We start from the raw sequence: 25751 nt of genomic DNA, 5'->3' as shown, positions 1-25751 counted from the left end.
ATGATGTTTGTAAAGAAAAATGTGTAACCTAGAAACAAGGTTGAGTCATGGGCATTGGTTGGATTAGTCATGGCATTTGAAAACTCAACTAGGGTTGGGCAAGGGGAGGTCAGACTAACCAATAAAGGATCAGAAGATTGAGACACTGGACATTTGAGGTCCTTGTGTAACAGAGGATTATGGTTTCAAGGCATCGGAAGTTAGAAACCATCTGAGGGTCAGGACCACCTAATAATTGTGATGAGACTGTGGGACTGGACTGACCAGAGCCCAATGACTCAAAGAGAAATTATTTTAACTAGAGACACCACATTAACTTTAGATGTGGCCTAAATAAAAGAGGATAAAAAGGCTCAATTTTCACAAGGGATTTAAATTTTGGATTGTAGGATAGAACCTGACTAAAAATCAAAGAAAAAACTTCAGATGCTGGAAAGGTGAAATAAATTCAGAAAAAGCTGGAAACACTCAGGCAGACAGCATCTGTGGAAAGTGAAACAAAGCTAACGTTTAAAGTTGAAGCAAGCCCCTCAAAGGGTCTTTGACCTGAAATATTAACTTGGTTCCTTTTCCCATGCACACGCTGCCTGGCCTGCTGAGCATTTCTAGCATTTTCTAATGTCATAAACTCAATCTGACTGGTTGGGTCAAATACTTTATTTCAGTGTTTCAACTTACATATAAATTATGTGTAATTTTCCATATTCAATAGCTTTGGATTGGAAAGTTTAATTGATTGCAGGATATACAAACATTTTTGTTAGGTAATTCTAATTCAAAAATTGCTAACGATTGTCACAAGTGGAATTCTGGAAAGGTCAACTCTATTCGAGTGAATATAATCAGCGACATATGTGGTGAACTATGTGCCTGTCGGGACACGCCCCTGCTGACTGCTCCTGTGGCTCCTCCCACAGGCCCCTGTGGACACGCCCCTGCTGACTGCTCCTGTGGCTCCTCCCACTGGCCCCTGTGGACACGCCCCTGTTGACTGCTCCTGTGGCTCCTCCCACAGGCCCCTGTATAAAGGAGATCTGAGGCCTGACACTCGGCCTCAGTCTCCAGGACATTGTATGATAGACACTCACTCCTGGTTCCTTCTTCCAGTCAATAAAAGCCGATATCTCGCCTTACGTCTCAGTGTGAGTTATTGATGGTGCATCAACATAATAAATTGAATCGGAATTCTAATTCTTGGGAACCAGGAATGTTTAATTTTATTTCAAATTATTTAGAGATACAGAATGGTAACAGGCCCTTTCGGCCCAATGTGAGAGGAAACTGGAACTACCAGAGCAAATGTACATGGTCACAGGGAGAATGTATAAACTCCTTACAGAGGCACAAATTGATCCTGGGTCCCTGGATCTGTAACAGCGTTATGATAACTGCTACACCAGCACGTCACCCTGTGATTTATATAAATATTCCTTTAAGCAAACTTTAATCTCAAACTTACAAATAATTATAGCTAAGGCATTGACACAGTTGGCCACCCATTTCAATTCCGCTTGTCATTCCCATTCAGACATGTCAGTCCATGGCCTCCTCTACTGCCACGATGAGGCCACACTCAGGTTGGAGGAGCAACACCTTATATTCCGTCTGGGTAGCCTCTAACCTGATGGCGTGAACACTGATTCTTTGAACTTCCAGTAATTGCCCCTTTCCCTTCATCATCTCCCATTCTTGCTTCCCTCTCACGCCTTTACTTCTTACCTGCCCATCACCTCCCTCTGGTGCTCCTCCCCCTTCCCTTTCTCCCATGTTTTTCTGTCCTCTCCTATCAGATTCCCCCTTCTCCAGCCCTTTATCTCTTTCACCAACACACTTCCCAGCTCTTTACTTCACCCCTCCTTCTCTCCCAGTTTCACCTATCACCTACCACCTTGTATTTCTTCATCCTTAACCACACCTTCTTATTCTGACTTCTCCCCTTCCTTTCCCATCCTGATAAAGGGTCTCATAAGAACATAAGAAGTAGGAGCAGCAGCAGGCCATCTGGCCGTCGAGCCTGCTTCACCATTCAATAAGATCATGGCAGATCTGGCCATGGACTACATGCCTTTTTCCCATAACTCTTAATTCCCCTACGATGCAAAAATCTATCCAACCTTGTCTTAAATATATTTACTGAGGTAGCCCCCACTGCTTCATTGGGCAGAGAATTCCACAGATTCACCACTCTCTGGGAAAAGCAGTTCCTCCTCACATCCATTCTGAATCTACTCCTCCAAATCTTGAGTCCATGTCCCGAAATGTTGACTGTTGACTCTTTTCCATAGATGCTGCCTGGCCTGCTGAGTTCTTCCAGCATTTTGTGTGTGTTGCTTTGAAGCAGGCGTAGAGACCACTTAGTTACTGTTATGTTACTGTGAGTAAATTTTAAATTTTTATGCTGAATTTTACACACACATGATACAAGTTAGCTTATTCTTATTGACTATGATTGCAGTACATCTGAGTGCTACAGGATGTCATATATAGGTCACCTAACTTTAAATATAGAATGCCCTTGTATTACAGTATTTTATGTAGGACAACCCTTTGTAAATATATTGCAAAGGTCATTGCATTCTATCCAGATATGAAGGCCATCTTCACGTTAAATATAGATTGACTCACTATCAAGAGTCTTGTGTCCCAGGTAGTAGCTTATCAGGGGACAGGCAGAGTAATAAAGACAGCTGCCTCATAAGACTAATTCACCTGTGTAAACTGGCAAGAATAGAGAAATTTTATTTAAACACACAATGGGCAAGAGATTTTCCAATATGTCTGTTCTAGGAGCGTAACTTCAACAGCTAATGGTGAACTGTGCATGCAAGAGAGAGCTAATTAAACCGCTTGGAAAATGTCTTCATAGGCAGGGCAAGTGACGGCCACAGTTTTGTCTAACTAAAGCGTTCAGCTGATAAGGAGCAGAGAGACACAGCAATCTTTGTGTTTTCAGAACAATCACTGGCATATGTCCCTCAGCTCGGCAGGATTTCTTGGAGGCCACCCACTTCAATTGAACTTCTAATTCTGATGAGTGAGCCCATGGCCTCTTCTGCTCCGTGATGAAGCCACTCTCAGGTTTGAGGAGCAACACCTCACCTTTCGTCGGGGTTGCCTCCAACCTGATGGCATGAACATCAATTTCCCTAACTTCTGGTAATTTCTCCCCTTCCCTTTTCTGTCTTTTTATCTTTCCCCATTCCAGCTCCCCTATCACTTCTTTTCTTCTCATCACCTGCCCATCTCCTCCCTCTGCTGCCCTTCTTCCTCATTCCCTTCCTTCCATGGTCTACTCTCCACTCCCATCGGATTCTTTCCTCTTCAGCCTTTACATCTTCCACCTATCCTCATTTCTCACCCTCTCACCTCATTTCACCCATCACCTTTGGGCTTTACTCCTTCCCCTCCTGCACCTTCTTATTTTGGTTTCTTCCGCCTTCCTTTCCAGTCTTGATGAAAGATCTTGGTCCAAAATGGCGACTGCTTATTCCTCTTTATGGATGTTGCCTGACCTGCTAAGTTCCTCCAGCATTTTGTGTGTTTTGCTGTGGGCCATATTTATTTTGGGAACAGAGGAAGGTTCCGATAAGACATAAATCCTTCTCCTCTAGTCCATTAAGTTCAGGGCTAAGAGATCTTGGCTATAAACTGCCAGATAGATTTTTGTTATTTCACTGCTGGTCCAGTGTGGATGTTTGCAATAGCAAACTGCAGGCCTTGGTAACAATAACCAGGTGTTCCTGAGAACTTAGATTCTTTCCAGCTGCTAAACCTTTTGTTTGGCTCATTTAGTTTTGACCATTGAGCTCAGCAGGAAGTGCAGTTCAATGGACAGCTTGCAATGGGAAAGGTGCTGCAACCCATCAAATAGATGTTGCTGGGAATCATCAATGCCTGACTAGTATTTATTACTTAGGGATACAACACAGTAACAGACCCTTCCAGCCCAACAAGCGCATGCTGCCCAACTACACTCACCTGTCCAATTAACATTAAACCACACGTCTTTGGACTGTGGGAGGAAACTGGAACACCTGGAGGAAACCTATGCAGTCACAGTGAGGATGTGCAAACTCCTTACAGACAGCAGTGGAAATGAACTGGTCTAACTGGGTTACACTAACTGCTACGATACCATACTGCCTTTTTTTACCAAACAAATTGGAAAGGCCAATTTCACTACAGTGGTAAAGGATCATTTCCTGAGGGAGTAAAGTAAGCCCCACTCTATTGTTCATTATTATCAATAGCTTTGAGGAATTATACTCCCTTTGTGTTAGGGTTAGTGCTGGGGTTTGCATCAGGGCTCATCGTGGCAGAGAAATCCTTCATATAGCCACAACTCGATATCAGCGATATTTGTCACATGAGCATTGAAACATACAGTTTCTTGCATTAACAACCAACATACTCAAGGGTGTGCCGGGGTAGCCCGCAAGTGTCACCATATATTCCAGTGCCTACACAGCATGTCCACAAGCTTACTTGTGTACAACTTCAATATACATGTGATGAATAAATCTGAATCTGAATCAATTTTGTCTGCATTCACCATGTGCTTTTCCTCTAGCAAGCTTCACTACAGACCAAAGGGGATGACCTCCGCAAAGTCTGGCCCAGTTCTCAACATAATTGATAAAAATGAGAGACAGTGAAACTGACCCAGGTTCACTTCTCTACATGAAAGGGGTATTGATATTGCTGTACAATGATCACTGCATAATCCATTTCAGGAAAAGGTTAGATTCTCAATAAGATCAGAATACTAAACACTATCTAATTTCTTGGATAGTGGATAGAAAGTACCACTGGGTTAAAGGCTACTTCAAGTAAAGGATTTTCAATTTAAATGAAGTATAGGCACAATATTATGATTTGTACAAACATCAAGGATTGGGCCGCAGTTTTATCCTTCAGCAGCTTTTGGGATGGCGGATTATGGGGTTGGATTGGGGTGTAGAATTGCTAATTTTACTTGTACTTTAGCTTTCCTATACTTGCTTGTATTTTTATATAATCTCCTATATACATGTAATTCTTCAGTAATTACGGTACAATTGCTTCTGTATCTTTCTAGAAATTTCTTGGTTTTCTGTAGCAGGTGTCACGCCACTTGAATCTGGCCATGTTATAGGTTGATTATTCTCACTGAAATTTGCTGTTATCCTTCGATTGATATGAGATGAACACAACTACTTTTTAGTTCGGTCTTTTCGCCAGATACTGCTACAATACAGAGATCGCCCAAAAACAAACCTTCATGAAAATCTGCTGGTTAGATTGTGCGACCTCGGCTCGCTGAGGGAAGTGGGCCTGCAGTCCTCGGACTCGCCTGATGCTGGTGGCTGGAGTTGAGGACATCGTAAGCGGTTTGTGAGGAAGCGGAAGCGAGGCGAGCGGGGAGGAGTCGGTGCCAGGAAAAAAGCAAGCCCTAGCCGGCCGGCTCTCCCGTCCATTCTGCTCTCCAGCGGACATTAAATTGGACTACACCTGTGGCAACGAAACACTTGGTGGGAGTACAGAAACGGATGGAATCCCGGACGCCGCCATTCAGCTGTTTATTTATGTAACAGATTTTCCCCCAAGCCACCGGACTACCAACCTACCGACCTCTGCTGTGCCTATTGTCTTGTTTATTATTTATTGTAATGCCTGCACTGTTCTGTGTACTTTATGCAGTCCTGGGTAGGGCTGTAGTCTAGTGTAGTTTTTGTGTTGTTTTATGCAGTTCAGTGTAGTTTTTATACCGTTTCATGTAGCACCATGGTCCTGAAAAACATTGTCACGTTTTTACTGTGTACTGTACCAGCAGTTATTATTGAAATGACTATAAAAAGTGACTTGACTTCTTTGTACTCTTGACTTTTCTTCTTCTTATTCCTTTTTGCTCTTGTAACGTTAAAGGAGGAGGAGGAGGAGGAGCTTAGAAGGGTTAATGGCACCTAATGACGACTCCTTTGCTTGCATCTTCAGAAGCAGCTCTATTTCCATTTTTAATATCTCTATTTGTCCCTTTCAGAGTTCTTTTGAAGACCCTGTCCTGGAGTTACACGCTGACTGCGGTTCTTTGTGGGAATGGGAACCGATCTTGGGGTTTGGCATGCCAAGGGCTTGGCCTAAGAGCTTCGCTTGCCTTCGGAGGACAGAGTTCTTGTGGCTCTGGAGACGGGGCGGGGGGGATCAGAGGTTGGCAGAAGACCGGTGTGTCGTGGGAGATGGAAGATCCAAGGTTGTGCGCCCAGAGACCCGAGATCTTTGGGCACAGAACTCGGAAAAAGCGACGCAACAGACTTTTAACATCGTAAACCAGCGAGTTGTTTGTTATGTCTCCCCTCTCAATGTGAAATGGAGACATCCCTTTCTCCCTTATTAGGGAGCGAGAGAGCCTGTGGTATGTCGAATACCGGGTGAATGAGTGGTCTTTGAGGTAATGCAAATCTGTGTCTTTGCTGTTGCTTTGCTACGCTTGAGAGCTCGGTGGCGGGTGCTGATGCTTTTTACGCTGGTGGGGGGAGGGGGATCGTTGTTTGCTGCCGCTTATGCAGGACTTTGGGGTTCTAACATTTAACTGTCATGCATTCTTTGGGGGCACTCCTCTGTTTTTGTGGATGGTTCTGAAGAAAAAGCATTTCAGGATGTATATTGTATACATTTCTCTGACATTAAATGTACCTATTGAAACTTTTGAAACATTTGAAATAAAATGGCAATAAGCAAGAAGTTGGATGCCTCATTCTTAACTTCAAAAGAGTCCATGGATCACAAAGGTATCAGGAAGCAAGAGTGGAGTAGTCCACAGTGGCTACAACCTTCTCATTATGATCTTGCACTGCACTTTTTCAGGAGCTTTTACACTTGATTCAACATTGTTATTGTTTTACCTTATTCCAGCCCAATGCACTGAGTAACGATTTGATCTGCAGGAGCATTATGCCAGGTGAGCTTTTCATTGTGTCTTGGCACATATGACAATAATAAACCAATAGCAGGTTCTGGGCTGGTGGTCGGTGGAGTGAGTGCAAATGTATTTGCTTCCTGAAAGAACAAGCCTACTGGATTTGAATTCATGGACCTCATTGCAAGTGAGTTTACCACCAGATTTGTTTGTCTGAAAGGAGATCCTTTCAACACCATAATCAGAAGTCTACTAAGGCACAAAGTGTATCTTGACTCTACTCACATGTAGCAGATTGACAATTGGAAAGGAAAGAGCAAGTCAGGATCCTGTTGGATGAGGATGGAGAGAGGGGAGAAGTTTACTTCCCTGCCAATGCTTGGAGAATACAAAAGCACCACGTTCTATGGGCATGATGAGACATGGCTGAGGCTGGTGATACCTGGAATGCCTGCAACAGCTGGCTGTATTGCAAGAGGTCCTTTAATAAAGTTCCCAATTCTGATGTTTGGTCTGAACAACAACGGAATCTCTCAACCATGTCTGTATTCTTTTATGCATTGAGTTGCTTCCACACGATTGGCTGATTAGATCAGACCATAAGACATAGGAGCAGAATTATGCCATTAAGACCATCGAGTCTGCTTGGCCATTCCATCACGATGCTTTCAGTAATTAACATTATACCTAGTAAAGTGGTCTAAGAGTAACAAGGGTGAGTGTAGCTCTTTATATCTGAGTCTTCTCTCAAATGGTGCATAGCACATAATACCACATTCTTCCAGGTCAAACATCATAATGGCTCTAGTAGCAAATATTGAATGAGCATTTAAGAATATGTTATTATATTTAAATATGAAAAATATACTGCTTTGGACCACAGCTATCACATTACATCATGAGCCACAGGTACAACCTAGAATGTAACAGCTGCTGTAACATGAACTTTGGAAAGGAAAGCAATCCGCGTCTACACTGGGACTATCTGTGGGATCAGGTTAAAAAAGTCACATCATTTTAAGTGCACTGAAGAAATAACTTTACTGCATGATTCAAATTGCTGTGCACAATAACAATCGTGGTTTCATAAGAGGTAAAAGCAAATGAACGGAAGTGTGGGTTTGTAAGTTTGCAGATGTCATGAAGGTTGGTGGAGTTGTGGATAGTGTGGAGGTTATTGTAGGTTGCAGTGGGAAATTGACTGGGAACAGAACTGGGCTGAAAAGTGGCAGATGGAGTTCACCTTAAAACTGTGAAATGATTCATTTTGGAAGGTCAAATTTGAAGGCAGGCTATAGGGCCAATGGCAGGATTCTTGGCAGTGTGGAGGAACAGAGAGATCTAGGGATTCACATCAATAGATCCGTCAAGGTTACTAAGAAGGCGCAAGGTTGTTGGAACTGAGATGATGTTGCAGCTCTATAAAATCCAGGTTAGACCACACTTGGAATAGTTTCCTCACTAGAGGAAGGATGTAGAAACGTTAGAGAGAGTGCAGAGGAGATTCACCAGGGTGCTGCCCGGATGGGAGAGCGTGTCTTATGAAGATAGGTTAAGTGAGCTGGGGCTTTCCTCTTTTCAGCAAAGGAGGATGAGAGCTGACTTGATAAACGAGTAAGATAATGAGGGGCATAGATCGAGAGGACAGCCAGAGACTTTTAAACAGGGCGGAAATGGCTAATACAAGGGGGCATATTTTTAAGGTGATTGGAGGAAAGGACAGTATAGGGGAGATGTCAGAGGTAAGTTCTTTACACAGAGTGTGGTAGGTGCATGGAACGGACTGCTAGCCGCGTTGGTAGAAGCAGATACATTAGGGACACTTAAGAGACGCCCCTTGATTAGGCACATGGATGATTGAAAAATAGAGGGCTATGGAGGAAGGAAGGGTTAGATTGATTGTAGAGTAGATTAAAAGGTGGCATAACATCATGGGCTGAAGGGCCTGTACTGTGCGCAATGCTCTATGTTTTATGAATCAGAAAAGAAGAAAAATCATTACCAGAACTCTGGGAATCCATGCAGCAGTAGCATTAGTGGTTTGCCCCTTTCTCCTGCAGCAACATAGTGGAATCTTAATCCAGACTCCTGGAAATTCAGATGGAAGTTGGAAATCAATTAGAATAAGTCAACAATTTTGAAAGTGAGAGTGCTTTTTTTTAAAAAACTATTTCTGCACAGACAGGTATGACTTTATCCACTCCACTAGAGCGTGCAGTTACCAAAGTACACAAACTGCGTTGATAGATCAGGTCGCCAGGAGAGAATGAAAATGAGAAGCAAAGAATTTTTATTCTTCTTGATCTCCATGGGGTCAAAATGAAGGAAAGCTTTCAGTCAATTAACAACCACTCATTAACTGAGAGCATTAACAAGGCTTGTTTGGAGACATGTTTAGGAATGTATTCTATTTTACTTAGAGATACAGAATGGTCCAACAAGCCTGCACTACCTAATCATACCCATGTGAGCTGCTAACCTACTAACCCAGATGCCTTTGGAACTTGGGAGGAAACCGCAGGAATACATTCGCATACAAACTCCTAAAGACAGTGGCAGGAATTGAACTTGAGTCATTGACACCGTAACAGCATTACACTAACACTACACTATCATGCTAACCCTGCCCTCTCCTCCAAGACTTATTTGCCTTTAAGACCCAGGCAGTACTGGTAGGGCATAATTTATTGACCATCCTGTATGATCAATAGAACAGGGCAAGATTAATGGTTTTCTTCCCTAAAAGACACAAATGGAATATCTGATTATAGTTTGCGATAGTCTGGTGGATCTCGCAGTCCCTCTTTCCCACAAAGTTTGAAGGACACATAGATATTATATCAATCAAGGAATATGGAGATAGTGCAGGCAAGTGGCAGAGGCAAAGTGTCAGCCATGATCTGACTGAATGATGGAGTTCTCATCTTCTCACTGATATTATGTTTCCTAGTGCTGCCCAATATCACATTGGTAAAACTACCTTATTCACAGGCTCTCATTGGAAGATTAGATGCTACTATTCTGACACAATGAGAAAACACTCGCATCTGGCTGAGAATGAATTAAAATAGACTCCTTTCATGGACATGTAATCCTTCTCCTAGTCTCTAGGGGAACATTTAGTCTGGCAGTGGAAGTCCAGTCCATCATCTAGTCTGGCAAGCAACTCTGACGGTCCAACTTGTGGAATGCTGAAACCATAGAAAGGGTGCAGAGGAGATTTACAGGGATGTTGCCTGGATTCAGGAGCATGCCTTATGAGAATAGGTTGAGTGAACTCGGCCTTTTCTCCTTGGAGCGACGGAGGATGAGAGGTGACCTGATAGAGGTGTATAAGATGATGAGAGGCATTGATCATGTGGATAGTCAGAGGGTTTTTCCCAGGGCTGAAATGACTAGCACAAGGGGGCACAGTTTTAAAGTGCTTGGAAGTAGGTACAGAGATGTCAGGGGTAAGTTTGTTTATTTGTTTTTTTTTTACACACAGAGAGCAGTGAGTGCATGGAATGGGCTGCCGGCGATGGTGGTGGAGGCGGAAACAATAGGGTCTTTTAAGAGACTCCTGGATAGATACGTGGAGCTTAGAAAAAATAGAGGGCTATGGGTAACTCTAGGTAATTTCTACGGTAAGGACATGTTCAGCACAGCTTTGTGGACCAAAATACCTGTATTGTGCTATGTTTCTATGTTTCTAATTTTAGCCATTTAGCTGTTTGGCATGGCATAGATTTTTTACAGAAATTAGAGAGCACATTATGCTTATACTGGCCCATCTCTGTAAATAACTAGTGTATTAAGTCTCATTTCCCTGTCGTTTATATCATTATACCCACTAATTACTTTTAATATTTTTTATCTACATTCCTTTTAATGCTATTAGGGATTTCCCTTTATTCCTTTTTTATCTAACATAACTTCAATGCTCCAAATATACAACATTCTTCTAACATTTTCCTATTTGTTCTGTGATCATTTTAAACTTGTATTGTCCAATTAGGAATTCACCAAACATAAGAATGACTATTTTCCCCACTCAAAATGATTCATAATTTGAACACCTCTGCCAGGAATCCTTTTAACCACTTTTGCTCAAATAGTAAGAGCTTCAGTCTGTAGCCAGCTTCCTGAATAAAGATCCTATATCTCTGGTATAATCCCAATTATTATCTTCTCTTTCTAGTCTGTGGTTTTGACATCTTTGCAGGGTGTTAAAAGTTGAAAGTTATTCCGTACAGTCCAAACTAAAGATTATTGCTATCTGGGGACACAAGAATGGAGTCAGAGGATCACAGAACACTACAGCACAAACACAGGCTTTTCACCCATCTAGTCCATGCTGAACAATTAATCTCACTGGTCCCATTGACCTCCATACTCCTCCCATCCATATGCTTATCCAAAATACTCTTCAAGTGTTGAAATCCAACCTCCATCCTCCACTTCCGTTGGCAACTGTTTCAATTTTATTGATATCTTTCTGGTAGGTAGGTGGCCAGAACTGCATACAATACTCCATGTTAGGCCTCACCAAAGCCATATTCGATTTCAATATAACATTCCAGCTCCTGTACTCAATATTTCGATATATGGCCAATATGTCAATAGCTATCTTTACGAACCTATCTACAGTACCTGGGATGCCACTTTCAAGGAATTATGTATGGATCTGTATTCCCAGGTCCCTCTATTCTATCGTACTCTTCGGTATCCAACCGTTCTCCATGTAGGTCCTACACTGGCTTGTCTGCCCAAAATGCAACATCTCACACTTATCTGCATTAAATTTCACCTGCCATTTTTCAGCTCATTTTTCCAGTTGGTTGAGATTCTATTTCAAGCTTTGACCATTACATCCTGCAGATCTGCTGATCTGGTTTACTATATTATCATCCAGATCATTGACAGAGATGACAAACAGTGGACCCGGCACTGATTCCTGTGGCACACTAATAGTCACAAGCCTCCAGCCAGGAAGGCAATCTCTGCTTTCTCCCGTGGAGCCAATGTCTAATCTAATTTACTACTCATCCTGAATGCCAAGCAACTGAACCTTCTTGAGCAACCTCCCATGCGGGACCTTGTCAAACACCTTGCTAAAGATTCTGGAATCTGGAGCAAAAGCAAACTGCTGGATGATCTTAATGAGTGAGGACTGGAACGTCAATGTTTCAGGTTGAGTCCCTTCGACTGGATTGAAAGATAGAGGGGAATAGCCTTGTTCAGAGGTGAGGGGGAGGGATAGAGCTGGCAAGTGATAGGTGATTCCAGGAGAGGAGTCATCTTAGGTGATGGAGGGAGGGAAAGTGGAAATATTAGAGGAACTCAGCAGATCCGGCAGCATCCGTGGAAATGAATAGTCAGCGTTTCCACAGATGCTGCCCAGCCTGCTGAGTTCCTCCAGAATGTTGTACGTGTTGCTTTGAACACAGCATTTGCAGTATGCTGTGTGTTAAAAGTGGAAGTATTGATAGCAACTGGGAGGTGATAATAGGAGGCAATGAAGGGCTGTAGATGATGGAAACTGGAGGTAAGGAAGGTGGAGCATGGGACCGAAGGAAGGAAGTTGGTTGGGGTGAGGGAAACGGTAGAGGAATGGAACCCAGTGGGAAGACAGTGAAAGTGATGGACAGATACAGTTGGTGGAGGAGGGCAAAGTATAATTGCCATTTTCCTTCCCTGCTTTACACTATTACTTATAAAGCTGAAGATCTCATATAATTTTTCAACTTAACAGCCATTTAAAAATGTGTTGCTCTGCCTGCAAGTCTTCCTGTAGATAAATAATATTAAAAATAATTTGTGCGTGTGCTGATATAGGGAAGCTCTAGGGAAACAAGACTCCAAGACTTAATTTGCAGGTTATTTAGAGAGATGGGCCAGAAAGACATTACGTCTCTTTAATTTATATAAAAATCTATGTCATCTTTATTCTATTTTTTCAGTTCAGAATGTGATGTTTTATAATCCCTCATGAAATTTCCTGTATCTGATATACTATCATACCTACTTGTTCCCATGGTTACTCTTCAGAGGTAACATTACTCTTTTTTTTGGGTCACCACTTCAAGTCCATGTTATGTATATTTCGAGGGAAGTAAAGATGTCAGTGTTGATTCCAAGACTATCATTGTAGACATAACCTTCTCAATCCATTAAAGATTGGATGATTTTTTTGTCCTTAAATAACTATGCTGTTATATTCTCTTTAACAATATGTTCTTCAATTTATCAGTCTATTCAAAGACAACTTCATAGATACACACCATTCACTGTGTTTCTTTTACTGATGCATTACTTTATTGGCTCAACCATCTGCTTGTCAGATATAATTTGCCCTTAACAAATCTGTGTTGGCTTTTGTTAAACACTTTTAATTAATCCTCTGCTAAATTTTAATCAGAATTTTAACTTCCAGAAGTGAAACCACTTAGCCTCCAGTTTATTCCTTTCTCTTTTACAAACAGATTATATTACTGTAATACCATGAAATAGGGGCAGAATTGGGCCATTCTGTCCATCAAGTCTGCTCCACCATTACATCATGGCTGATCCATTTTCCATATCAACCCCGTTCTCTTGCCTTTTCTCCATTACCATTGATGCTCTGACTAATCAAAAACCTATGAAGCTCCACTTTACATGTATCTAATGACTAGGCCTCCAGAGACATTTGGGCAATGAATTCCACAGATTCATCATCCTCTGGCTAAAGAAATTCCTCCTCATTTCTGTTCTAAATGGACATCTCTCTATTCTGAGGCTGCACCCTCAGGTCCTAGATTCCCCCACTATAGGAAGCATCCTCTCCACATCCACTCTATCTAAGCCTTTCAACATTTGATAGGTTTCAAAGAGATTCCCCCTCTCCCCCAGCATTCTTCTAAACTCTAGTAAGTATAGGCCGGGAGCCATTAAATGTTCCTCATATGATAACCCTTGCTTCCCAGAATCATTCTTCTGAACTTCCTCTGTACTCTCTCCAATGCCAGCACATCTTTTCTGAGCTAAGGGACACAAAATTGCTCACAATACTCCAATGCGCTCTGAACAATGCCTTATAAAGGCTCAGCATTAATCATTGCTTTTATATTTGAGTCCTCTCAAAATGAACTCTAGCATTACTTCTGCCCTCCGAACCAGACTCATCCTGCAAGATAACCTTTAGGGAATCCTGCTCAAGAACTCACAAGTCCCTTTGCACCTCCAATTTTTAAAATTTTCTCCTTGTTTAAAAAAATAGTCTAAGCTTTCATTCCTTCTACTAAAGTGCATGCCTATACTCTTCTCTACACTATATTCCATCCGCTACTTCTTTACTCATTCCCCCCAATATCATTCTACAGGCTCCCTGCTTCCTCAAAGCTATCTGCCCCTCTATCCATCTTTGTAACAATTGCAAACTTGGCCACTAAGCCACCAATACTGTCATCCAAATCATTGAGATATAATGTGAAAAGAAGCCGTCCGAACACCAGTCTCTGCAGAACAGAACCCCTTTCTTTATACTCTTTGCATCAGGCCAGTCAGCCAATCTTCTATCCATGCTAGTATCTTTCCTCAAAGAATTCCAACAGATTTGTCAGGCAACATTTCCCCTTAAGGAAATCATACTTATCTTGGCCTCTTTGATCCTATGCTTCCAAGTACCCCAAAATTCATCTTTATTAATGAATGCCAACACCTTCCCAGCCTCTGAAGTCAGGATAACTGGCATTTTTAAACTTCCTTTTTTCTGGCTCCCTCCCTTTTTAAAGAGTGGAGTGACATCTTTTATTCTCCAGTCTTCCAGAACCATGCTAGAATCGAGCGATTCTTGAAAGGTCAATACTAATGCCTCCACAATCTCTTCAGCTGCGGTGGTGCTAGAAATTTTGAGAATCCTGAAGAATTTTCTCTATTTCTGAATATATATGAACTAAAATGTGATCAGATCTTCACATAAGTCCTAAAACTAGATAAAGAGAACCCAATCAGATAAATAACACTAAAACATTATACCTGTTTTTTTTTATTTCCTGAGATTACTACCTTTGAAGTCCTGCTTCTCAACTCCAAACAACATCCTTGTAAATCTCCTCTGCACCCTTTATATAGTTCCTACATCCTTCCTGTAGCGAGGTGACCAGATCTGAGCACAGTACTCCAAGTGGGGTCTGACCAGGGTTCTATATAGCTGGAACATTACCTCTCAGCTCTTAAACTCAATCCCATGGTTGATGAAGGCCAATGCACCGGATACCTTCTTATCCACAGAGTCAACCTGCCAGCAGCTTTGAGTGTCCTATGGACTCGGACCCCAAGATCCCTCTGATCCTCCACACTGCCAAGAGTTTTACCTATATTCTGCCATCATATTTGACCTACCAAAATGAACCACTTCACACTCCATTTGCCACTTCTCAGCCCAGTTTTGCATCCTATCGATGTCCTGCTGTAACGTCTGACAACCCTCCACACTATCCACAACTTTTGTGTCATCAGCAAATTTACTAACCCATCTCTCCACTTACTCATCCAGGTCATTTATAAAAATCACAAAGAGAAGGGGTCCCAGAACAGATCCCTGAGGCACACCACTAGTTACCGACCTCCATGCAGAATATGACCTGTCTACAACCACTCTTTGCCTTCCGTGGGCAAGCCAATTCTGGATTCACAAAGCAAGGTCCCCTTGGATCCCATGCCTCCTTACTTTCTCACTAAGCCTGCATGGGGTACCTTATCAAATGCCTTGCTGAAATCCATATACACTACATCTATTGCTCTACCTTCATCAACTTTAGTCACATCCTCTAAAATTTCAATCAGGCTCTTAAAGCACGACCTGCCTTTGACAAAGCCATGCTGACTATTCCTAATCATATTATGCCTCTCCAAATGTTCATAAATCCTGCCTCTCAAGATCTTTTCCATCAACTTACCAACCACTGAAGTAAGACTCACTGGTCTATAATTTACTGGGCTATCTCTACTCCCTTTCTTGAATAAGGGAACAACATCTGCAACCCTCGAATCCTCTGGAACCTCTCCCATCCCCATTGATGATGCAAAGATCATTGCCAGAGGCTCAGCTATCTCCTCCCTCACCTCCCACAGTAGCCTGAGGTACATCTCATCTGGTCCTGGAGACTTATCCAACTTGATGCTTTCCAAAAGCTCCAGCACATCCTCTTTCTTAATGTCTATATGCTCAAGCTTTTCAGTCCTTACAATCACCAAAATCCTTTTTCGTAGTGAATACTGCAGCAAAGTATTCATTAAGTACCTCTGCTATCTCCTCCGGTTCCATACACACTTTTCCACTTGACTGGTCTTATTTGCTCATGTCTTATCCTCTTGCTCTTCACATACTTGTAGAATGCCTTGGGTTTTCTTTAATCCTGCTTGCTAAGGTCTTCTCATGGCCCCTTCTGGCTCTCCTAATTTCATTCTTAAGCTCCTTCCTACTAGCCTTATAATTTTCTAGATCTATATCATTACCCAGGTTTTTGAACCTTTCGTAAGCTCTTCTTCTTAACTAGATTTTCAACACCCTTTGTACACCACTGTTCCTGTATCCTACCATCCTTTCCCTGTCTCATTGGAACGCACCTATGCAGAAAGCCACGCAAATATCCCCTGCACATTTCCGCCGTACATTTCCCTGAGAACATCTGTTCCCAATTTATGCTTCCAAGTTCCTGCCTGATAGCTTCATATTTCCTCTTACTCCAATTAAATGCTTTCCTCACTTATCTGTTCCTGTCTCTCTCCAATTCTATGGTAAAGTAGATAGAATTGTGATCACTATCTCCAAAATGTTCTCCCACTGAGAGATCTGACAACTGACCAGGTTAATTTCCCAATACCAGATCAAGTACAACCTCTCCTCTTGTAGGCTTATCTACGTATTGTATCAAGAGACCTTCCTGAACACACCTAGCAAACCACCCCATCTAAACCCCTTGCTCTATGGAGATGCCAATCGATATTTAGGAAGTTAAAATCTCTCACCACAACAACCCTGTTATTATTACAACATGTACAACAAGCTGGAGGAACTCAGCAGGTCGGGCAGCATCAATGGAAATGAGCAAACTGAGTTCCTCCAGCTTGTTGTACGTGTTGCTTTGACCACAGCATCTGCAGTGTACTTAGTGTTTACGATCTGTTATTATTACACCTTTCCAAAATCTGTCTCCCCATCTGCTCCTCGATGTCCCTGTTACTATTGGGTGGTCTATAGAAAACACCCGGTCGAGTTATTGACCCTTTCCTGTATCTAACTTCCACCCAGAGACTTAGTAGACAATCTCTCCATGACTTTTCTGCAGCCGTGACACTATCTTTGATCAGCAGTGCCATGTCCTCACCCCTTTTGCCTCCCTCCCTGTCCTTTCTGACACATCTAAAGCCTAGCACTCTAAGTAACCATTCCTGCCCCTGAGTCATCCAAGTTTCTGTGATGGCCACAACATCATATCTCCAGGTACTAGTCCATGCTCTTATCTCATCCGCTTTGTTCATGAGGCTTCTTGCATTAAAATAGACATATCTTAAACCATTGATCTAAGCATATCCCTTCTCCATCACCTGCCTATCCTCTCTCTTGCACTGTCTCCAAGCTTTCTCTATTTGTGAGCCAACCACCCCTTCCTCCATCTCTTCGGTTTGGTTCCCACCTTCCAGCAATTCTAGTTTAAACTCTCCCCAGTAGCCTTAGCAAACCTAGCTGACAGGATATTGGTCCCCCTCGGATTCAAGTGCAACCTGTCCTTTTTGTACAGGTCATGCCTGTCCCAAAAGAGGTCCCAATGACCCAGAAATCTGAATCCCTGCCTCCTGCTTCTCAACTTCCTTTCTAACTCCCTGTAGTACGTTTTCAGGACTTCCTCCTTTTCTACCTATGTTGTTGGTATCGATATGTACCACAGCCTTGGGCTGTTCTCCTTCCCACTTCAGGATATGGTGGACATGATCAGAAATATCCCGGACCCTGGCACCTGGGAGGCAAACTAACATCTGTATTTCTTTCCTGCGTCCACAGAATCACCTGTCTGACCCCCTAACTGCAGAGTCCCCTATTACTGCTGCCTTCTTCCTTTCCCTACCCTTCTGAGTCACAGGGCCTGACTAAGTGCCACAGATGTGGCCACTGTTGCTTCTCCCAGGTTGCTGTTCTGCTGTTGTCCCTGCTAGTGTCCCCTTCCAATCAACTTTGACCATCTCCTCTCTCAAGCCTCTGTAATTTCCTTTGCTTCACTGTAGTACTGATATATCTGATTTTAGTTTTTCCCTCTCAAACTGCAGGTATTAGAATCACTACTCCTAGGGGTTCCTTTACCTTATGTTCTCTAATCAAATGAAATGGTATTACATTGCACTTCCCTCATCTTATTCTGCACTACTCTGTCTTTTTGTCTCAATTCTCTCTTTATTCGTCACCCCCTTCTCTCTTTTCTGCATTCCCCATGCAGACATCCTTCTTCCCCTTTCTCTTCTCTTCACCTGCTGATCACCTCCCTCTGGTGCCTCTCCCATGGTCACTCTGTTCTCCAATCAGATTCCTTCTTCTTCAGCCCTTTATCTCCTCCAAGAGGACCATGTCATTGGGTTTGAAGACTTGTGTGTCTCAATGACCTAGAGAGCTCTGTTGACTGGAGTCAAGTCATTATGCGTCACCCATGCCAAAAAGGTTAAATGTTAGAGGTCAGACTGAATGATCCACCTGTTCTCCAGGTTTGGGGGTTCAGCTTGGGGCTAACAACCCTGAATGGAAACAGCAATGAAGAATTCTTCTACATCTGTGTGTGATGGTATTCCTGAGTCTCTACCTGGGACTTGCATGACTGACAGTAGTGAAAACAGAGAAGAAGCTACTGACGTGATGAAGGAAGCCTTGAACGCCACCAGAGAATGAAGGACTTTCATTGCTGTCTTAAGTGCCAGTGGCATAATGGGCAGTTAGTAAGCCCTTTATCTCTTCCACCTTTCCCCTCCCAGCTGCTTACTTCATTCACCTTCTCCTTCATCTGACCTCATCTATCACCTGCTCACCTGTACTCCCTCCCCTCTGTTCCACCTTTTCATTCTGGCTCTTCCTCCTGCCTTTCTAGTCCTGATGAAGGTGCTTGGCTGAAACAACTACTGTTCATTTTCCTCCACAGATGCTATCTGACCTGCTGAGTTCCTCCAGTATCTTACGTGTGTTGTTCCATATTTTTAAATTGTTTTGATTATCAACTACTCTTCTTTTAAATTTGCTACATTAGCCCTATTGGAGCAGATAGGATCTGTGTACCCTGAGATTACTTAAACATTCCAATACCTAAACTATCTTTTCTTTTAAGTTAACCTTTTATGTAAGTATTTCACAAATATAGGGTGGTATGATAGTGTAGTGGCTAACACAACACTTCAGTATAGGTGACCCAAATTCAGTTTCCACTGTTGCCTGTAAAGAGTTTGTATGTTCTCCCCTTGCCTACGTGGGTCTCCTCCGGGTGCTCCTGTTTCTTCCCACAGTCCAAGGGTTGGTTGTAAACTGTCCAACAATTAGGCTAGGATTCAATTGGATGGATTGCCGGGTGGGTGGCTTGAAGGGCCTGTTACAGGCTGTATCTCAATAAATAAACAAACAAATTAATAAATAAATGTCATCCAGTGGTTTTAAGATTTTAGCCTCCCATTCCACAAAACCTGTAACGATAATTATTATTGCTGATTTACAATGAAACCTATTTGTACTGTGTTGGATCTACACATTTTAGACACATCACCAAATTAACATTATTCACCTTTAAAAAAGCTCTCACATTGCACGCTCTCATCTGTTTTAAGAGTTCAGAACACATTATATAATTCTACTTGCTACCAAACTAAAATCATTTATCAGAAATAAAGATTTAAAACAGATTACAGTGATAGCAGTGAATAAATTAGCAAAAACAATTCAAAAAGCCAGGAAGCACTCATACATTGTTAAGTACAGATTTAACAACTATTATGACTATTATGCACCATGGTAACCGGTGAGGAACAGGAGATCCCAGTGGCTCCAGATTGCAGTATGTTCCTCCACTTCCTTCATCTTTTACACCCACATTCTCTCTCTACATATACATTCTTTATTAGTGGAGTGTGGGAAAGATGAGCTAGAAGATGATTATAGGTCATGGATGCTATACTTTACATAATAATATTATCAAGAACTGCTAATTTAAAAATTAATTTGGCCCTAGACAGCATGCTGCTTGATCTGTGTCACCTCTTATGCCCAATTTCTTCAAGATTCACATTGCTAGGCATTACAGGTATTCCCATCCACCTTCTTATCATATGCTCCCCTTTTCACATTGACATCACGATTTCTGTTTCTGCTTGCCACAAATTTCAAAATTCTGTTCCCCATACAATCCTTTACACCTCTTATCTCTTCAGGTTCTCTCCAGCTAATCTCTGGTCACACTCTGTGTCCTTTGTATTCTCCCTTTGTTCAGACTGTAGTATGTTCCTATCCTATTGGCTCACCTCCATAGTATGCTCCTATCCTATTGGCTCACCTCCAGTCCTATGGCATGCCTCTTTATAAGCCCCACCTATTGAACTTCCACTGCATCATTACACACCACTTTTGTCATTGGTGCTGTCAATTTTATCTAGAATCCCTTTACATCCCTCAAATGTGGCCTGAACTTGTCTACTAAATGAGTGACTCACATTCAAATGTGACGACTACAGACGCTGGGATCAGTGTCCTTGTGGACTGTTCTGGAAATATGGCCCAATGAGATTTTCTATTGCACACCCAGCTTACTTTGGAGTGGCATATCAAGCTGACTTCTCATGCCTTTCGAATCACTAGTGCCAAGAGGATCAGTTCATTTCTACACCATTTTTTATTGGAGGAACTCAAGGGATAAGTGACCAAGAAGGGTCGGCCAGCTACAACAGCTCTGAAGGCCACCTGAAACCAGGGCTCACCATAGTAGAAACTTAAAGCAAAGATTAAGACACCCGACACAGATTGCTTTATCCATTACAGGTCAAAGGAAAACAGTAACTACTTCTTCAGCAGTACCATGCAGCAAAATATATTTCTTTAGCCAGAGAGTGGTGAATCTGTGGAATTCGTTACCACAGGCAGCTGTGGAGGCCAAGTCTTTATGTATATTTAAGGCAGAGGTTGATAGATTTTTGATTGGTCAGGGCATGAAGGAATACAGGGAGAAGGCAGGAAATTGGGGCTGAGAGGAAAAATGGATCAGCCATGATGAAATGGTGGAACAGACTCGACGGGCCGAGTGGCCTCATTCTGCTCCTATATCTTATGGTCTTATATACAAGAAATATAACAAAATGTCAACAAGTTGACACAGACTCAGATTCAGTCTGCTTTCCAATATTCCTGTTGTGACATTAAATGCTCATCAGCATTCTGATGTCTATTAGGAACACCAAAAAAAATGCCAGAGCTTAATCAGACTTGCGTTCAATTGTCAAAATATGCTGCAACCTTCATTTCAACCATAACATAAAAAGATGTTCAAAGGCAGTCTTTTGTATTAAATTATATTATTTCTTTTCTACTTGCATTTTCCTAATTCAACAATTAAATAATAAGAAATAAGACAGGACCTATTGGCACTCTTTGTCATCAATGATTTGGGCTGTTAGCCGTGTTACCAAATGTTGTAAGCACCGATCAGCACGAAACAGAGGTAAAATTTTACAAGATTTTGAAGCTGCTTTGTTTTACCGTCGAGGTGCAGGTTATACTGTATGGTGATTGGACCTTTCTGAACCTCAAGGCCATTATTGATCCAATTTCAAGGACCATAAGCAACAAATACCGTTACTATGATGAGCCATAAAACACATGCTACCAAATGAGATACTGTATATCATTAACACGTCTATCGGAAAATCCAATCAAACACATACCCTGCGCAAAATGTCACATACACTGTTGGAATTTTGCATGCTCTCTTAATTTAAAAAAAAACCATTAATAAATATTTATATTCAAGGTCTTCAACATATTGGCTGGGTCCTCTGAACATTGCCCTTAGCACAGGAACAGGCCCTTCGGCCCATTATGATGTGCCAAACCAATTAAATTAGTAATCAAATGACCAAACTAATCCCTTCTGCCTACACGATATCCATATCCTTTCATCCCCTCACATTCATGTGCCTATCTAAAGGTGTCTTAGAAATCCCTAACATATCCGCCTCTACCACCACACCTGACGGCGCATTCCAGGCGCCCACCACTAACATCTCCTTTGAACGTAAACGTTGTTCCGAATAATAGGGGAGCGGAGTAAATAGCTTTCAGAATTCTGCGCCGTTAAAAGTCCCAAGGACTGTCTAACCCTCCACGAGATTTGGCTTTGAAACACTTTTGAAATTATTATTCCAGTAGCGTATGAACCAAAACACAGCCAGGCGTGACTTGCAGCTGGAGAACGGGTCTGCCAGGTAAAATCCTTCGATCTTTTTTGTTTCTAAAGGTAGTTGTAAGTCGGGGATAACTGCTGTGAACTGGAACAACCAAATCACACTGAATATTTCATAGGTCGGTGGTTGGGGTGGGGAATTGACTGGGATTACAAATTCACCTTTTTTAAAAATCCTGCAGCCATTATTTAACGAATTAGTTAAAAGACAGCCCGCCTGGTTGCCCGTACGTATGCCCGATTCTGAGTTCCAGGGGAGCTGTCCATCATTTCAGCATGGTTTTGTCGAGCCGGGGTAAACATTGGACAGACACCCTTCTGCAGCCGGCAGAAATATTAACGTGTCGCAAGGAACTGCAATGCACATAGTGCAGATTGAGGTCCGCAGGTCCCCTACTGCCAAAAAAGAATCATTGTTTTGTTTACAGTTCAATTGCTCAGCCTCGACTTCCGATTTTACACGTAAACCGCCCAGTTCCGAGGGTGATCAGTGCAGGCGTGGAGAAATTTGGGAAGAACGGTCCCTTGTTGCACCGATCTCCGGCTCTTACCTTGATTCGTACGTAACAGTGAGTTCCCAAGGACGTGTCGTTCAGGCAAGCGGGGAGGGCTTCGCGGTCAGTCCGTTGGAAGGATTCTGCCGGGTTCCTGATGATGTGCCACAGAAGTTTTAACACAATCAGACAGGTACAGAGCCCGCAGAAACTGTAAGCAAGAGCCCAGAACAGGAGGTTCTTGATCTTCCCGATTACTCGGGTTATACACATCAGGAAATCGCAAAGAGCTTTCACCATAGTCCGGGTGGGAACGGGAGCTTCCCCCGGCACCGGCGCCTCCTCTCTCAGCTGGTCAACGTCGTCTCATTCAGATCGGAACCTTCAGCTGTAGACTGCGCCGGCCGAGGAACATCCCTTAAACTGAACTCATGGAAACCACCAGAGATGCAAACGTAAAGAATTACGCCTACGTAAAACGCACTGAATTTTAAATGGACGTTTTCATTGGTCCGGAGCTCCCCAAAACACGTCAAACATCTGCACTGAGACGTCAACCGAAACATCCTGGCTACATGAAACAGGTAGATGGGCAGACGCAAATTCTGTCTCCAAAGCCCGTCATTACCGCGCGAACTGTCCCAGAGTGAGAAGCAATCCAATCAAATAATCATATTCAATCGTCACCTCCCGCATGGAATTTTCTATGGCTGCCCCTCAGGAAAATCACTCCGGGGGACCCGGGAATTGCCGGTAAGGGTTGTTGCCCGTCTCCCATTGCTTCACTGTTGCAGAACCACGTCCCTGGCTTGCTCCGTTTGTTACTGCAGGAGCTTCTACCGTGCAGTTGTAGGGAGTTCTAGAATTTGGTTCCAGCCAGATAGCAGAATTACAATTTATTTTGAGTTCAAACCTGGAAAGTGTGAAGTGATTCACTTTGCAAGCTGGAACTCGAAGGCAGAATACAGGATTAAGGGCAGGATACTTAACAGCGTAGATGAACTGAGGGATCTTGTGGCTCACGTCCACAGATCCCTCAAAATTGCCACACAAGTTTTTAGGGAGGTGAAGAAGGCATATGGCGCTTTGGCCGTTATTAGTCTGGAAGGACTATATAGAAGTTATTATAGGAAGGACGTGGAAGCTTTAGAGGGTGCAGGGACGTACCAAGAGGAAATCTCGAGGGAAAAATCCAGGGCTGGAATCCCTAAAGGCAGTCCTACACTAAGTTCAATGTTGACAGGCAACTCATGAGACGCTGCTGTATTTCCTGAGGAGATTGAGGTCCTTCATTATCTGCTGGATGATGCTGAGGATGTTCTACGAGTCTGTGGTGGCCAGTGCTATCATGGTTGCTGTTTTGTGCTGGGGCAGCAGGCTGAGGGTAGCAGACACCAACAGAATCAACAAACTCATTCATAAGGCCAGTGATGTTGTGGGGGTGGAACTGGACTCTTTGACGGTGGTGTCTGAAAAGAGGATGCTGTCCAAGTTGCATGCCATCTTGGACAATGACTCCCATCCACTCCATAATGTACTGGTTAGGCACAGGAGTACATTCAGCCAGAGACTCATTCCACCGAGATGCAACACTGAGTGTCATAGGAAGTCATTCCTGCCTGTGGCCATCAAACACCCTGAGCCAATAGGCTGGTCCTGGACTTATTTCCACTTGGTATGATTAACTTATTGTTATTTAATTATTTATGGTTTTATATTGCTATATTTCTACACTATTCTTGGTTGGTACAGCTGTAACAAAACCCAGTTTCCCTCAGAATCAATAAAGTAAATCTGTCTGTCTGGTACCAAACTGTATGGGTCTCTGCCACTCCTTTGGGTTCATCAGATGTCCGGAGAGGGTTAGGGTTAGCAATAGCTTGCTCTCCACATCATATTGCCCAGGCATATCTAGATAGTTAGGGCACAATACTCTGACCGACAGAGGCCCTCACTCGCATAGTGGGTTGAGGGGCCACTGTGCTGCACTGTCCTATGTTCTATTTTCAATTAAGATGGTGTGAATCTTGGAGTTGAATAGCCAGATTAGTCCTTGCCCTTTCCAGTGGTAGACCTCACAAATCTGAGGGACATAATCCTTCACGAATTGGTTCAATGCATCTCGAAGATGACACACTCTCCCAGTAGTGTGCCAGAGGTAAATGGCAAGTTGTTCAAGTAGGGTCCATTTTTGGAGCTGCCTTATACATCGTAGGAAAGGCCTTGAATCCACAATTAACACATGGCTAATCCATTTAGGTTTCTAGCCTAGACCTACAGGATGTTGATGGTGGGCAAGTCAGTAGTAAAAAAACCATTGAAAATGAAGGCAATTAAACTGAATTGAATATGTCCTTTGTACTTGGGGAATATTTGATTGATGTGGAGATACTCAATGCAGAATCAGTGAAGTTATGAAACTAATCCAATATCCCATTATCTTTAAACAATCTGCAGATACTGGAAATCCAAATCAACACACACAAAATGCTGGAGGAACTCAGCAGCATCTATGGAAAAAGAGTAAACAGTTGAGATTTTAGGCCAAGACCCTGCCTCTTTATCTATGCTGCATCCAGTACAGTCCAGCCATTTCTTGATATCATATTGGAATGAACTGAATTGGCTTTTGTATTGAAACTGAAATGGATCATCCACTTGGCATCTTTGGCTTGATGGGGCACAAATGCTACAACCTTATCACCTGGGCTGAGCTACGCATGTTATACAGCACAGAAATAGATCCTTCAAAATGTCATTTAATCCTATTTTTTGCATTTGGCCCATATCCTTCTCAACCAGTGGTTCCCAACATGAGATCCATGGACCCCTTGCTTAATTCTATTGGTCCAAGGCATTAAAAAAAAAAGGAAACCCTGCTTATAAACCTTACCTAGTCATATACATACCTGCCCAAATGTT

At 42.6% G+C, this 25751-nt stretch overlaps 1 protein-coding gene across 2 annotated transcripts in view; it reads right to left on the bottom strand.

Annotated features, from left to right (window-relative positions):
- ephx4 (epoxide hydrolase 4) overlaps nucleotides 1–24622 on the bottom strand; it is a 60563-nt gene extending 35941 nt beyond the window's left edge. For both annotated transcript variants that reach the window (XM_059983884.1, XM_059983885.1), the window contains exons 1-2: nucleotides 22887–24622; nucleotides 8898–8983 (exon numbers count right to left, since the gene is read on the bottom strand). In XM_059983884.1, coding sequence (XP_059839867.1) covers nucleotides 8898–8983; nucleotides 22887–23129 — 329 coding nt within the window. In that variant the 5' untranslated portion in view covers nucleotides 23130–24622. The remainder of the gene's footprint in view (nucleotides 1–8897; nucleotides 8984–22886) is intronic.
- Between the last annotated feature and the right edge of the window lie 1129 nt (nucleotides 24623–25751).

The sequence above is a fragment of the Hypanus sabinus genome, chromosome 11 (assembly GCF_030144855.1).
Source record: "Hypanus sabinus isolate sHypSab1 chromosome 11, sHypSab1.hap1, whole genome shotgun sequence".
NCBI classification, from domain to species: domain Eukaryota; kingdom Metazoa; phylum Chordata; class Chondrichthyes; order Myliobatiformes; family Dasyatidae; genus Hypanus; species Hypanus sabinus.
Note: the sequence above shows the minus strand (reverse complement) of the source record. Positions and strands in the feature narration are given on the sequence as shown.